Source organism: Saimiri boliviensis, chromosome 21 (assembly GCF_048565385.1).
Source record: "Saimiri boliviensis isolate mSaiBol1 chromosome 21, mSaiBol1.pri, whole genome shotgun sequence".
Taxonomy (NCBI): domain Eukaryota; kingdom Metazoa; phylum Chordata; class Mammalia; order Primates; family Cebidae; genus Saimiri; species Saimiri boliviensis.
This window is the reverse complement of record NC_133469.1, coordinates 21,921,079-21,936,068: the sequence shown is the minus strand read 5'-3', so window position 1 is coordinate 21,936,068 and position 14,990 is coordinate 21,921,079. Positions and strand designations below refer to the sequence as shown.

At 52.7% G+C, this 14,990-nt stretch overlaps 1 protein-coding gene across 2 annotated transcripts in view; it reads right to left on the bottom strand.

Moving 5' to 3' along the window:
* The window catches only part of IL17RA (interleukin 17 receptor A), a 36,071-nt gene that overhangs the window by 9,134 nt on the left and 11,947 nt on the right, over positions 1-14,990 (bottom strand). The window contains exons 2-11 of one of the 2 annotated variants that reach the window (XM_039462508.2): positions 10,667-10,691; positions 9,815-9,961; positions 8,689-8,801; positions 6,818-6,944; positions 5,288-5,335; positions 5,031-5,194; positions 3,373-3,456; positions 1,847-1,931; positions 1,082-1,093; positions 587-688 (exon numbers count right to left, since the gene is read on the bottom strand). In XM_039462508.2, the coding sequence (XP_039318442.1) occupies positions 587-688; positions 1,082-1,093; positions 1,847-1,931; positions 3,373-3,456; positions 5,031-5,194; positions 5,288-5,335; positions 6,818-6,944; positions 8,689-8,801; positions 9,815-9,961; positions 10,667-10,691 (907 nt within the window). The remainder of the gene's footprint in view (positions 1-586; positions 689-1,081; positions 1,094-1,846; positions 1,932-3,372; positions 3,457-5,030; positions 5,195-5,287; positions 5,336-6,817; positions 6,945-8,688; positions 8,802-9,814; positions 9,962-10,666; positions 10,692-14,990) is intronic. The other variant, XM_074391258.1, reaches the window with a different exon arrangement.

The window sequence follows — 14,990 nt, the reverse complement described above, 5'->3', positions numbered from 1 at the left end:
AGGCAGGAGAAGAGACTGGTTGTACTCATCTCCCCCAGCAAGCGCTCATTTAACCTTCATCCCAGCCCTGACAGGGAAGCATCATCAGCACATTTTACAGAAAAGTGACTCCATGCTGTGTTAAGTAACTGGCCCGTGACTACATGGCTAACGAGGTGGGGCTGGGGTCTACCCTGATGGCTCAGGGGAGCTGGGGCCTGCTCTATCACCCGACGCTGGCCTCGCTATTCTCCCTGACTGCAGATGTACACATTTGGGGGCTGCAGGATGGGGTTGTCCAGGCTGCTCCGCCTGCCTGACTGGTAATTCCTGACACAAAAAAACGTCACTCTGGCTCCTTCCAACCTGGTTTTAATAATATTTCATTTAATAACAACAAATACAATGTAGCTAACGGACACTGTGCAAACAGCACATGCCAGGTTCTGTGCTAAGAACTCATGAGCCTCATTTCACTCAGCAGCACAGTCACATGGCTATCACTGTGATTTCCATTTTACAAGCGAGAACCTGAGGCTCAGAGAATAAAGCATTTGCCCTGCTAGTGAGTGGCAGTGCTAGGGGCGGCCAGACCCCCAGCCCTTACCGGGTAGCCTCCAGGTCATGCAGACGGTGAGCAGGATGACGGAGCCCACCAGCAGGATGGACACGCCTGTGATGAACCAGTACACCCACAGGGGCATGGAGTCTGTGGTGAGCAGAACAGTGTGAGTGCTGCTGCCCGGGCCTGCCCTGCCGGCCCTGAGGGCCCCAGCCCCTATCCCCAGCCTCAGGCTCTGTCCTCTCTGGCTACCGACCACCGACCACTGTCCACCACCCCGCCCCTCACGCCCGCCCCCCCAACCCCCGGGCTGAGAAACCATGGTCTCACCCACCCTGTGGCTGACAAACCGTGGTCTCACCCCCAACCCCCTACCCCCGGCTGACAAACCGTGGTCTCACCCTCGCACAGCGTCCCCCACCCCCCCCACCCCAGCTGGCCTCCTTCAGGCTAGTCTGCCTGGGTCAGGCAGGGACTTCTCACTCTCACGTGGCTCCTGGGGAATGGCCCCTGAGGGCTGCAGCAGTGTTCGGAGCTTACCCGCAATTGGTTCTGCAATGAGAACAAAGGGAAAGGGGAGAGTATCCCTAACCCTCCCCAGTCATCACAAAAACCACCACTGACATCCCCTAAGGGCCTTTATGACCTTGGCCCCGAGCCAGGCACTTTAGATCCACGCTGAACTTAATGAAGCCACCTACAAGAGATAGGGACTTGAGCTGCTGGTCTAAGGAAAGATGCCTTGTCTCCTTGGGAGGCTGGGTCTCCTTCCAGCCTGGCCCCGTGTCTCAGCCTTCTTGTGAGCCTGTGGCCGCAGCCTCCCATGCATTAGGGCATGCGACTTCTGAACAGTGTCCCTGGGGTGTGATCTTGGACAAGTTATTCAGTATCACTGTGTCTCAGTTTCTACATCCATGAACCTGGGGTTTGGGGTGGGGGATCCTCTCGCTCACAGTGAGGGAGGGTCAAACATGGACAGCATGTTGGAGCTGCGTGCTCAGTGCATGGCGCAGAACTAGGCCTATAGGCTAAACACCACCCCATTCTCCAGTGAAGAAAGTTTTGGGTCAGAAAGGTTAAGGATTTTGCCTGAGGATGCATCGCTAATAAAAGGCAGCCAGGAGTCCAACCCCAGGGAGTGACAACTCTAAACCCCACTCCACACTTTAGGCCTGAAGAGCTCCAAGTTAAACTAAACTCTCCTCCCAAACCACCCCCCAGACCCAGGTCAGGCCTCAGCCCAGGCTGGTGGCCCTCAGCCACCTGCACTCCCAGTGTGGCCCTGGACAGTGGCATGTCTCCTACCTGGAGTGTCTGGCATTTCTGGGCAGGAAACAGTCACAGAGTGTCTGAAGCAGTCATTGAGGCAGCTGCTGAAGAAGGGCTGGATCTGCGGGCAGGAGGGCTGGTTAAGGGCTGCAGAACCTTAGAGCGCCCACAGCATCCAGCCAGCACAGGCAATGTGCGAGTAGGGAACCCTGGCTGGTTATTCCACGATCTCTACTTGGACATCATCTCCCTCCAGCAAGGGGAGGACGGGCAGAGGACCCCTGCCCAGATGATGCCGGGAGAATCAGAGAGGAGAAAGGCAGGGGCACTGTCTCAACAGGCAAGGAATTCTCACTGCCAGCCACACTTGGTGCCAGAGAGAGCACAAGCCTTCCCTATACACCAGCAGGAACAACAGACTGTGCACGCTCCCTCTCCATCCACACCACACTCTCCACCTGTGCACACTCCTCACTCCCATCCACACCACACTTTCCACCTGTGCACACTCACTCCCATCCACACCACACTCTCCACTTGTGCACACTCCTCACTCCCATCCACACCACACTCTCCACCTGTGCACACTCACTCCCATCCACACCACACTCTCCACTTGTGCACACTCACTCCCATCCACACCACTCTCCACCTGTGCACACTCACTCCCATCCACACCACACTCTCCACCTGTGCACACTCACTCCCATCCACACTCTCCACCTGTGCACACTCCTCACTCGCATCCACACCACACTCTCCACCTGTGCACACTCCTCACTCCCATCCACACCACTCTCCACCTGTGCACACTCCTCACTCGCATCCACACCACACTCTCCACCTGTGCACACTCCTTACTCCCATCCACACCACACTCTCCACCTGTGCACACTCCTCATTCCCATCCATACCACTCTCCACCTGTGCACACTCCCATCCACACCACTCTCATCCACACCACACTCTCCACCTGTGCACTCCTCACTCCCATCCACACCACACTCTCCACCTGTGCACACTCCTCACTCCCATCCACACCACACTCTCCACCTGTGCACACTCGTCACTCCCATCCACACCACACTCTCCATCTGTGCACTCCTCACTCCCATCCACACCACACTCTCCACCTGTGCACACTAACTCTCATCCACACCACACTCTCCACCTGTGCACACTCGTCACTCCCATCCACACCACACTCTCCATCTGTGCACTCCTCACTCCCATCCACACCACACTCTCCACCTGTGCACACTAACTCCCATCCACACCACACTCTCCACCTGTGCACACTAACTCCCATCCACACCACTCTCCACCTGTGCACACTCCTCACTCCCATCCACACTCTCCACCTGTGCACACTCCTCACTCCCATCCACACCACTCTCCACCTGTGCACACTCCTCACTCCCATCCACACCACACTCTCTACCTGTGCACACTCCTCACTCCCATCCACACCACACTCTCCACCTGTGCACACTCCCCACTCCCCCACACCACACTGTCCCCCCATTTTGCCCCCTGCACCCATCCACACCACACTGACTCACCTGCACTCGGTGGCGACAGCACCCTCTAAGGCTGCGTACAGTGAGTGTGATGTTGGTTCGCTGGTGGAAGTCCTCTGGTCTGGGCTGAGGAGAGAGGCAGGGACGGGTAAGGCTATTTGGGTAAGAACCCCCTACGACTGCCACCGAGCAGCTGTCCAGGGCACCCATTAGGAACCCCAGGAGACAAACGCTTTTCAGGCTTCTGTTCCAGAAAATACTCCATTTTTGCATGGAAGGCACTCTGCTGTAAATTCCTAAGGACATTTAGTAACTGGTAAGGCCCTCTTTGCTTTGGCTGCTGGGAATGGGGCTACAAATCTGTGTTCATTCACACCAGTTGTCCAGAGCCACACAGCACACATTTCCCGCCCAGACTCCCAGGTAGCTGGGATTACAAGCGTGTGCCAGCGCACCTGGCTAATTTTTGTACTTTTAGTACAGATGGGGTTTCAGCATATTGGCCAGGCTGATCTTGAACTCCTGACCTCAAGTGATCTTGAACTCCTGACCTGTCTTGGCCTCCCAGAGTGCTGGCATTATAGGGATGAACCACCGTGCCCAGCCTATTTTATTGCATTAATTAATTTATTTTTATTTATTTATTTTTTTGACTCTGTTGCCTGGGCTGGAGTACTGAAGCATGATCTGAGCTCACTGAAACCTCCGCCTCCCAGGTTCAAGCAACTCTCCTGCTTCAGCCTCCCGAGTAGCTGGGATTACAGGCATGTATCACCACACCCAGCTAATTTTTGTATTTTTAGTAGAGATGGGGTTTCACCAACTTGGCCAGGGTGGTCTTGAACTCCTGACCTTGTGATCTCCCCACCTTGGCCTCCCAAAGTGCTGGGATTACAGGTGTGAGCCACTGCGCCCAGCCTTTTTGTTTTTAGGGGACAGTACCTTGCTCTGTCCCCCCGACTGTGTAGTGGTGCCATCACGGCTCACTGCAGCTCCAGCTCCAAGCCTGCTGTGGCCTCCCAGAGTATCGGGATTACAGGTGTGAGGCACTTATTTCCTTTAGTTCCCCTTTATCTCTGTTTCCACATTTCTGTTTTGTTTTGTTTTTTGAGACAGAGTGTCCCTCTTGTTACCCAGGCTGGAGTGCAATGGCGCGATCTCGGCTCACCGCAACCTCCGCCTCCTGGGTTCAGGCGATTCTCCTGCCTCAGCCTCCTGAGTAGCTGGGATTACAGGCACGCGCCACCATGCCCAGCTAATTTTTTGGATTTTTAGTAGAGACGGGGTTTCACCATGTTGACCAGGATGGTCTCGATCTCTTGACCTCGTGATCCACCCGCCTCGGCCTCCCAAAGTGCTGGGATGACAGGCGTGAGCCACCGCACCCGGCCCACGTTTCTGTTTTTAAATTATCAAATCCTTTTCGTAATGAACACATCAAAACAAAAAGAGAACAAGGGAGCCTGTGGAGGACGGAAGAACGAAAGGACTGGGGCACGGGCAGGACGGAGCCCACCGCCTTTTTGCCAAGCATCAGATGACCAGGGAAGAAAAAGGCAGGGCACACGACCACTATGGAGTCAGCCCAGCATGAGCCCCACGCTCCGGCAACACAGTTCTGTCAGACTAGCAGAGAGGAGACTTGGGGCTTGAAGGGTGGTTCTGAGCTATGCTAGAAACGTCAAAAATAGCAGAGTTACCGCAGGCATGTGGTACAGGTGCTCAAAGCAGCTGTGGTTCTCCGTATGTGGAAAGCTGGTCAGCAGGACCTGGTAATGGGTAGATTCGTTCCACAGGGTGAAGCTCACGCGCAGCTGGTGGGCCTCCAGGGTCTCCACGGTGATCTCGGGGTCCCACAGGCTGCCTGCCAAGGTTACACACGCAGGCTGGGAGTGAGGAGGGGCGTGGGAGTGGGAGTGTGCGTGCGTGTGTGCGGCTCTCCCGGGCAGCCCGTTACCTGCGCTCACGCACGGCGTGGTTCCTTTCATCCTGGTGTCCTCGCAACCTGCCCATGCAGAGAAAAGGGAACTCATGAAGCCTCTGCCTTCGGAAACCTGTTCTTCCAGACTCCCGACACCAGAACAGCTCTCTTTTCTCCCCTGGGAGCCTGGCCACGGGTGGCCCCTTCTGAGCTCCAGGGCTGGACCCACCTTGGCATGGGCGCCAGCCTGCTTGCCTGATGGTCGTTTTTCAGGGAACCCTCCTAGTTCAAGTGCATTCCTCCTGAGCTTGCTGCAGGTGACCAAGCAATCCTGGTCCCCTCCAGTTCCTTCTCTGTCCACCCACAGCTTCTTGTCCCTGGCTGCCTGTCTTTGCCCAGGCTGAGAAGACACGTGACTGACAGGCGTGAGTCAGCATGGAGGGACCGGGACTGAGTCAGTCGCTTTAGGAACGAAGAGAGAACTGGGGAGACTGACTCCTTCCACAAATACTGCTGGGCCCCAGCCGTGCACCAGGCCCTGTTCTCGGCACTGCAGGTAAGTGGTGAACAGGACCAAGCCCTGCCCCATGGAGACTTCAAGCCAGTAGGAAAGACCAACAAAAGCAAACACACAGCATGCAGCGCCATGCCAGGGAGTGGGGAGCCACACGCGGGGACACAGCAGGATAAGCTGAGAGTGTGTGTGCACACGCGTGTGTGCAGGGTGTCCCCAGGATGACGAAGGTCAACGCCATCCTTCACAAGCATTTCTGGGCCACCTGCTAGATGCAAAGCAATTTGTGAGGCTCTGGAGAAGGTACAAGTGGGCAGAAGACCCAGACTTGGTTATCACGCAGGCTTCCTGACACAGCTGGCTATGAACAGTGAGAATTATAGGGAGGCTGAGGCAGGAGAGTCGCCTGAGCCCAGGAGTTCCAGGCTGCAGTGAGCTGGGAGAGCAACACTGCACTACAGCCTGGGTGACACAGTGAGGCCGCCTCTAGTAAAATCCAAAAGAGAAATGCAGGTAACAGCTGAGCCTCTGGGGAGGATGGCGAAGTAGAAGGTGCATGTACATCAAAGGATGCCTGAGAAGAAAAGCCGGGCAGTAACGCAGGCAGGGTGGATGGCGCGGGAAAGAGAGCGCCATGCCTGGGACGAGTGTTGCCTGACGCAGGGAGAATGCAAGGTAGGGGAAGAGAGGAAGCCACGGAGGCCAGCAGCGGTCTGCAGGCAGAGGCCGCAACTTCTCCACGCGTGGTCTGCGGCTTTGCCTTCATGCTATTTTCGGGGCAGGATGGTGCTTCTCTAGGTAGAGGGAGGGACTCCAGTTCTCAGGAAACTCCTGGGATCTTGGGCTAATGTCCAGTGCTGTGTCAGCAGAGAATGGCTCTGCCTCAGGGAGTGGAGGCTGCAGCTCCCAGTCCTGGCCTCTGTTTGTGGGTCCCAGCTGCTGGTAGTGGCAGCCACTGCCTTGCTGAGCGAGGGGGCTGGCGTCTGTGCCACCTGCTGCTTCCTTCTCATAGAGCCCAGGGAGGAGGGAATGCCTTGGGAGGATGCTCTTACCAGGCACGAGGAAATTCTTGGACTGGTGGTTTGGGTCCCCGTCAGGGATGGGCTTGGGCAGGTGGTGAACGGTCACCTCATACTCCTGGTTAGGGTCCACCACGAAGTGGCTGCAGGTAAAACGCCACTGAGGAGAAGGCAGGAAGGGAAGGTGGACGGGTTACACGCACCTCTCTCACCCATCTATGCCCAAAGACCCCCGTTCCCAAACATTCAGCTAAAAATAAGAATAAAGCAACGACCACAGCAAAACCCAGTCAGGGAAATCAGTATCTTTGTCCTGTTTCCTCTGGTCTTTTCTGCCTGTTAAGAAAAACAGTAGCAACCAGGATCTGGCCTCCTGAGCGGATGGTGTATAAGGGAAAGCAGTCCTGCCCCCCACCAGGCTTCGCAAATTCTAGAACAATGGGTGTGAGACGGCTGAGCCAGAGGACTTGGGGCTGTGGAGATCTGGCACACAGGCAGGTAAAAACTTTGTCAAATGGTTCTTCCTCCTTAAATGGGAAAGCCAGAGATCTCTTGAGAACACTCTGCGGTAAAAACGTGCGGAGGACAAGCTAGAGAGGCCCACTTGGCCTGGGCCAGCAGGCTCCTTAGCTGCAGAGATATTTGAATTTGTGCCGAGTTATTTTCTGGGTGGTAGAGATTACAGCTATCAACTCCAATCCCCATTCTAGTTATCCTGGAGGAGAGGCCAGGGGTCCTTCTCTTCTAAGTGGATGGAGGAACCTGGTTCTCACCATCACACAGCAGCCAAGTTTGGGGGTCCTAATCTAACATCAAAGAGGAGTTCTGTCTTTGCTGCTTGTGTCTGTGGGAGATCTAACTTGTTTTCAAGTGGCCATTGACAGATTTAAACCAGTAGTCTTCAGACTAAGGCTTATGTCGTAATTACTTGAGGGGTGGGGTTAGGCAGCAGTTGCTGGACCCCACCCTAAGAATTTCTGGCCTGGGAAATCTCGGGTGGGGCCATAGAACAGACTTCTTCTCTTCTTTTTTTCAGTACAGAGTCTCACTCTGTCACCAGGCGGGAGTGCAGTGGCACAATCTCGGCTCACTGCAACCTCCGACTCCTGGATTCAAGCAATTCTTCTGTCTCAGCCTCCCGAGGAGCTGGGACTACAGGCGGGTGCCCCCGTGCAGCTAATTTTTGTATTTTTAGTAGAGGCAGGGTTTCACCATGTTGGCCAGGCTGGTCTCCATCTCTTGACCTCGTGATCCGCCCACCTCGGCCTCCCCAAGTGCCGGGATTACAGGCGTGAGCCACCGCGCCCGGCCAGCACACACAATTCTAGCAAGTTCCCAGGTGAGGTTGAGGCTGCCGATCTAGGGAGCACACTTTGGGACCCACTGTTTTAAACAAACTTAAACAAGAATCAACGTTTCACCATGTGGCCGTGCGCGGTAGCCTGAGACCGGGCTGCGGAGTGCTCGTTTGCCCACCTGCGGCAGCTCTTTGGTCTGGGCGGTTTTTTCTTCCTGAGGGTAAGCCCCAGCTTAGTCCGAGTTACACAGAGAAGATGCCATACAAAGTTACAGAAAGGTGGCAGGTGGCAGGGCTGTGGAAGCTGTCTTCCGATTCACCTTTCTTTCAGAATGAATAGCTCGGTAAAGTGGGAAGAAAAGGCAGCGTATGTGAGGAACGCTTTCAAAATACACTCTGTCCCTCACTATGGCTCACGGCGGCCACACCACTTCTCTTTTGACTTCTGCCCATCTGAAGCTGCCGTTTGGAATTCCTGAGACTCTCTCAGCACCTCTGGGTCTTCACCGCTCTAAATCAGGGTCTGAATTTGGGGCCTGTCCTGAATTTAGGGCCTGTCCTGGTGTCACCAGCAGACCATGACCCGGCTCAGGAGCTGTATCCTTACCCGCTTGTGGTGATGCCTCAGTTTGGACAGAAAGTCGAACCTCACGCACAACCGTTCATTGGTGTTGAGCTGCAGGACAGATAACTCTGCGCCCTCGAGGTACAGGATGCTGGCTGGAGGACAGAGGAGGAGAGGAGGCAAACAGATACAGGTCAGTCAGGACAAGCGCGGGGTGTGTCACCTTCCTGTCTGCCGCGGCTCTTCACTCTTGAATGAAAACCTGCCTGTCTAACCCGGCTCTCCACTTCCTGTCCCTTTCAGCTCGCTCTCTGCCTACTTCCTTGCAGAGAGTGATTTCCCAGCTGGGCAAGGAAAAATATGACATTTTACACAGGGCTAGAAGCAAAGGCTTTGCAAATTTGTGGTGAGGGCTTTGACAGCCTGGCATTCGCCCCAGGCGCCCCAATTCTGTAACATAAACTCTTTATTCCTGAATAGGCTCCCAGGATGTTTTAAAAGTGGCCCCTGAGCCGGGCGCGGTGGCTCAAGCCTGTAATCCCAGCACTTTGGGAGGCCGAGGTGGGTGGATCATGAGGTCGAGAGATCGAGACCATCCTGGTCAACATGGTGAAACCCCGTCTCTACTAAAAATACAAAAAATTAGCTGGGCGTGGTGGCGCGTGCCTGTAATCCCAGCTACTCAGGAGGCTGAGGCAGGAGAATTGCCTGAACCCAGGAGGCGGAGGTTGCGGTGAGCCGAGATCGTGCCATTGCACTCCAGCCTGGGTAACAAGAGCGAAACTCCGTCTCAAAAAAAAAAAAAAAAAACAAAAAACAAACAAACAAACAAAAAAGTGGCCCCTGAATTAAGGGAACAAACAGGCTGGCAATGTGTTGCCATTTTCGACCGCATTTTTGGTACTGCAGTCACAAAATTAACCGCTGGCTTTTTTTCCCCAGGGTGCTAACAATGTTAGGCTGAAGGCGTCCCTTCGTGAGGAGTGGAGTGATGGGCAGGCATCACTGCGGGTTCATATCCAAAACGCTGAACAAGCGTTAACGCTTGCAATGATGGATCCTTACAACACTAAGTTTGAGCCCTCATGTCTGAGCATAGGACTGAGAGAGCGGACTCACTCAAGAGGCAGGGAGCCTCCCCCAGGGTCCTGCTGGCAGGCCCACTCACCATCTGTCTGCAGTGTCCATTCAATGTGAGCCACGGGGAACAGGTCTCCTCGCTGGGTGCGGGCAAAGCGGAGCTCGATCTGCAGGTCTTTCGGGGAGGACGGGGTCAGGTTTTGAGGGTGGATCCAGCTGTCATCCAGGCAGGTACCTGGCAGCCAGGGAAGAGCAGCACTCAGAGACTTACAGCGGAGATGGATGGCCCCAGCAGCAGGTACAGACAGCCAAACAGCAAACAGTTTGGAGGCCTGTGACCCGCTAGCCTGTGACCCTTGGCTGCGTCCTCAGCTTCACTGCCCTGCTCCCTCTGTTCTAACGTGTACTGGGGTCACTACAAATCTCTCAAGTCGAAAGGGAACTTCAGGAGAGAAGACAAAGTACACAACTGATTTTGAGATGAAGCTGTGACTAGGCATGAGGGCACAGGCGGGATGGGGCTGCAGTAAAAGCTGCTTTATTTTTATATGTCAGGGGTCCCTAATTGGCTCAGACACTTGAATATGTGCCTCCTCTTTGAATTAAAACAAAACAAAATCTACACCACAGATGTCTCTCACCTTACAGTGGCAAGCTGTGGCAAATCAAATTACATTATAGACCCAGTAGGGCAGCACCCCAGGGAATGCTTTCACAATCCAATGACCGTTCTGTTTCTCCTTTCCTGACTTTTGCATAATGACTGCTCTTGAGAGGAAGCGCAGGTGCACGCATTCATGATTCTCCCGGATCCCTCCTGCTGACTGCTGCAGCTCACAGCCTGAGCCTGGAGTGGCATGGCAGGGCTTCTGCCAGAAGTTGGCACCAGGCCATCACTTGATTAACAAGGCAACGAGAAGAACAGAAAAAGGTGACTTACTATTCTTGACCGTGCAGTTTAGCCCCTGTGGAAAGAAGAGGGTGGTTATTACAGCTGGGAAAGGGCTTGAATTCAGGGGCCGGGGCCAGAGGCCCTCCCCTGGCGAGGAATGCCGTGACACAGCCCGCCCTTGTCACTTTTGGGGAACAGGATGAGGAGTGAGTCCAGTGGATGGCAAAGGGCATTAGCATTTTATGGGGAACTGCTACAAACTGGGACCTTGACAACTTTAAGAGACACTGAGAGAGTTTTCTTGGGGTATGCTGAGAAAAGGGCCCCTGTATCTCCTGAGGTTTCCGAGCTTCCTGGATAACACTGCTGCAAGAGGTGTGGAAGGGATAAGGGACAGTATTTACAGTTTCTGTGACAGATCTGTCGGGGAACATTCACTAAGTTCTCACAAAGTCTCTAGGAAACGTGTGGCAGGCCTTGTTCCGGGTAATCATGACGCAGTATTATCCTCAGCCCATTTTGTAGATGAGGAAGCTGAGGCACTCGTATCACATGACATTGCCTCCCTCCCGGGCAGTATGTGTTAACTTTCCAACCCTGAAGCGATCCTGATGGCCAAATTTAGAAGCCCAAGTGACAAATGCTACCAGGGAAATGTAACCATTAGGCTTATGTGCTGCTGGCTGACCTACTTCGCGAAACACACACGCACTCAGATACACGTACACAGACACACAACTGGAACCCGGGGTTGAGTCCCCTCCCCAAGCCTCAATTTCTTCAACTATAAAATCAGAATAATCGTAATACCAACTCTGTAGCATTGCTGAGCACTATGGGACAGAAACAGAGACGCACTCCTCGGGAGTGGGGGTGGGCTGGGGCTCAGGGTGTGCCTGCGGGAGTCGCTCACTTCTCCCTTCCAGCAGGTCTGCAAGATAAACCTTTCAAACAACGGGAATGAGTCTGCGCACTGCAGCACTGCCAGACAGGCAGCTCCCTAGAAGCACCGGAGAATCACTATGCCCAGAACCATCTCACTGCCTGTGAAACGAGGCAAACTGTGCCCCGTGTCTGGCACAAAAGGGCTGCTCTGTGACCAATGGCCTCCTCCTCCAGAGTCGGGCATAGAGTAAGAGCTTAATAAATGGAAGCTACTCGTAAGGTCATCAGAAGCCCCCACTCATTCAGACCTGGCAATGCAGCCACGGCAGGCCCCATGAGGAGCTTAGGCTCGGGGGTCTCCAGTTCTCGAACTGGCAAAACGGACCAAATGCATCCCGGCGTGGAAAGTCAGATGCTGACGCAGGCGGGAAATTGCAAGGCCAACAGTGACTGGTGTGAGTAGGGTGCTGGGGCTGGTACCCTCCTCTCTCTGGAGAGGGAGCAGAGAAGACCCTGTGCCACCAAGGTTCATTCACAGGGTGGATGCAGGATGACATCCACATGCGCCCAGGATTGGCTCTGAACGAGCTACTGCACCTGGATCCTCTCTCTCTGGGACGCCAGTTCCTCAGTGCTCCCGGCCCTATTCAGCTGCTGCGATTAATTCTCCCCACAGGTCCCGGGCTAGCACCACGGCCCCACCAGGCGCTCCTCACATGTTCCCAGCAAAATCCATCTGACTGCCTAGGCCCGCACTAATAAATGCCACTCTTCCCTGAATGGCGAGGAGATTAACTCCCCTGAAGCCCCTCATTTCTCCTCTCTCTTACAATTCCTAGGATGTGGAGGATAAGAAAGTAGTTCTTTCCCCTTGAGATGGGGAGCTTTTCCAGAGAAGGCAAACAGATACACCATTTAGAGTAACTTCCTACCAGCCACTGGGAATTATTTCCAAAACACTGCAGGGGCTAGGCGCGGTGGCTCACGAGGTCAAGAGACCGAGACCATCCTGGCCAACATGGTGAAACCCCGTGTCTACTAAAAATACAAAAATTAGCTGGGTGTGGTGGCGCGCGCCCGTGGTTCCAGCTGCCTGGGAGGCTGAGAATCACTTGAACCCAGGAGGCAGTTGTTGCAGCGAGCCGAGATCGCACCACTGCACTCCAGCCTGGCGACTAGGAGAGACTTCGTCTCAAAAAACAAAACAAAACAAAACAAAAACCCCAAAACACTGTAGGACGATGTCCATGATGAAAAGCTCTTGTCTGCATAAAGACCAAGAGGAAAGTGGAAGGGTTTGAAAACACAGGCAGCTGATTCCCAGTGCCACAGGCGGGTGCCCTCCTCTCATTCCCGAGATAGAGGGAAATAGTTTGGCATGCCCCATGGAACACTGGTTTTGGTCTTGGTTTCTGATAGTTATGGTTGCATATAAATCTTTCCCTTTGGTTACTATCGTTTGTAGTTTTCATTCAGAACAGCCCTGAACCTTATCAGAGATCTCTCCTCTCCAGCATGGATTAACAAACTAGGTTAATGCACCATGAGGTCATTCTTTTGATATTCTGGTAAATTACATTTGCTAATAGTTTATTTAGAATTGCATGGATTTATATTCATAAATGAAATTGGGCCATAGTTTTTCTTTCTCTGTAAGATTTATGAAGTTTTAGAATTAAGTTTATGCAAGCTTTAAAAAAATGGATAGCTTTCCCTATTTTTCTGTGGTACTGAATGTTCATCAAGAGAGAATGGCTGAATAAGGTGAGATCTAGTTTAAATCTAAATGTCTATCAAACTAGAAATGGCCGAATAGATGATTGCTATCTACTATGGAATATTATGCAAATATTAAAGAGAATGAGAATTAATTGCATAGACCCATCTGTTGGCCTGCAGATGGCCAGAATGTGTTGATGAGTGAGGAAAAGAAGTTGCAAACAACTTTTTATGGTATAATTCCATTTTTTTTTTTTTTTTTGAAACAGTCTTGCTTTGTCGCTAGGCACCAGGCTGGAGTGCAGTGGCATGACCTTGGCTCACTGTAATATCCTCCTCCCAGGTTCAAGCAGTTCTTCTGCTTCAGCCTCCAGAGTAGCTGGGACTATAGGTGTGCACCCCCACGCCAAGCTAATTTTTATATTTTAGTAGAGACGGGGTTTCACCATGTTGGCCAGGATGGTCTTGATCTCGACCTTGTGATCCGCCCTCCTCGGCCTCCCAAACTGCTGGGATTACAGATGTGAGCCACTGCGCCCGGCCAGTGTGATTCCATTTTCTATGGAAATAAGTTATGAAAAAGACCTCCCTGAATATATGTATGAGTATGACTGAATGAGAACAGAAACATGAACAGGTAAGTATCAGGTGTTAACACAGTTTGCTGGGGGCAAAGGGGATGGCATGAGAGAAGATAAGGGGAAAAAGATTTAAGCAAAACTGAAAAATATACATGTAAGTGAACAGAATAAAAATTCTATTAGAAAAAAAAGAAAAAAAAATTCTATTAGAGCTAATAGCACACTGACCATGTACATATATTTTCTCCCTCTCTCCAAACAATATAACAATTATGAAAAGAAATTTGTGTGTGTGTGTGTGTGTGTTTGTATGTGTAAATTCTTAAGGATCAAAAGCCAAACTCAGTGGAGAAGAGATATAAACAAATTTTTAAAAGCCCTTTTCAACTTGGGCCCAGCAGCACAGCTCCTGTAAAGAAGGGTGTTGGGGCTGTGCACGGTGGCTCACACCTGCAATCCCAGCACTTTGGGAGGCTGAGGGGGTGCAGATCATGAGGTCAGGAGATCGAGACCATCCTGGCTAACATGGTGAAACTCAGTCTCTACTAAAAATACAAAAAATTATTAGCCAGGTGTAGTGGCATGTACCTGTAGTCCCAAGTGCTTGGGAGGCTGAGGCAGGAGAATTGCTTCAACTGGGGAAGTGAAGATTGCAGTGAGCCGAGCAAGATTGCACCACTGCACTACAGCCTGGGTGACAGAGCAAGACTCTGTCTCAAAACAAAAAACAAAAAACAAAAAACGGTATTAGCCGGGTGCAGTGGCTCATCATGCCTGTAATCCCAGCACTTTGGGAGGCTGAGGTGGGTGGATCATCTCAGGTCAGGAGTTCGAGAGCAGCCTGTCCAAGAGATGGTGAAACCCTGTCTCTACTAAAAATACAAAAATTAGCTGAGCCTGGTGGCATGTGCCTGTAGTCCCAGCTATTTGGGAGGCTGAGGTGGGAGAATTACTTGAACCCAGGAGGCAGAGGCTGCAGAGAGCCGAGATTGTGCCACCATACTCTATCCTGGGTGACAGAGCGAGACTCTGTCTAAAAAAGAAGAAAAAGAGCTATTCTGCCACCCGCCAACAATGAGGTGGTGACACCAGAATACGACATCAGCATTCACAGGCACACCCATGGAGTGGACTTCAAGCAGCATGCCCCTTGGGCCTTGGGCCCTCAAAGAGACCCAGAACTTTGC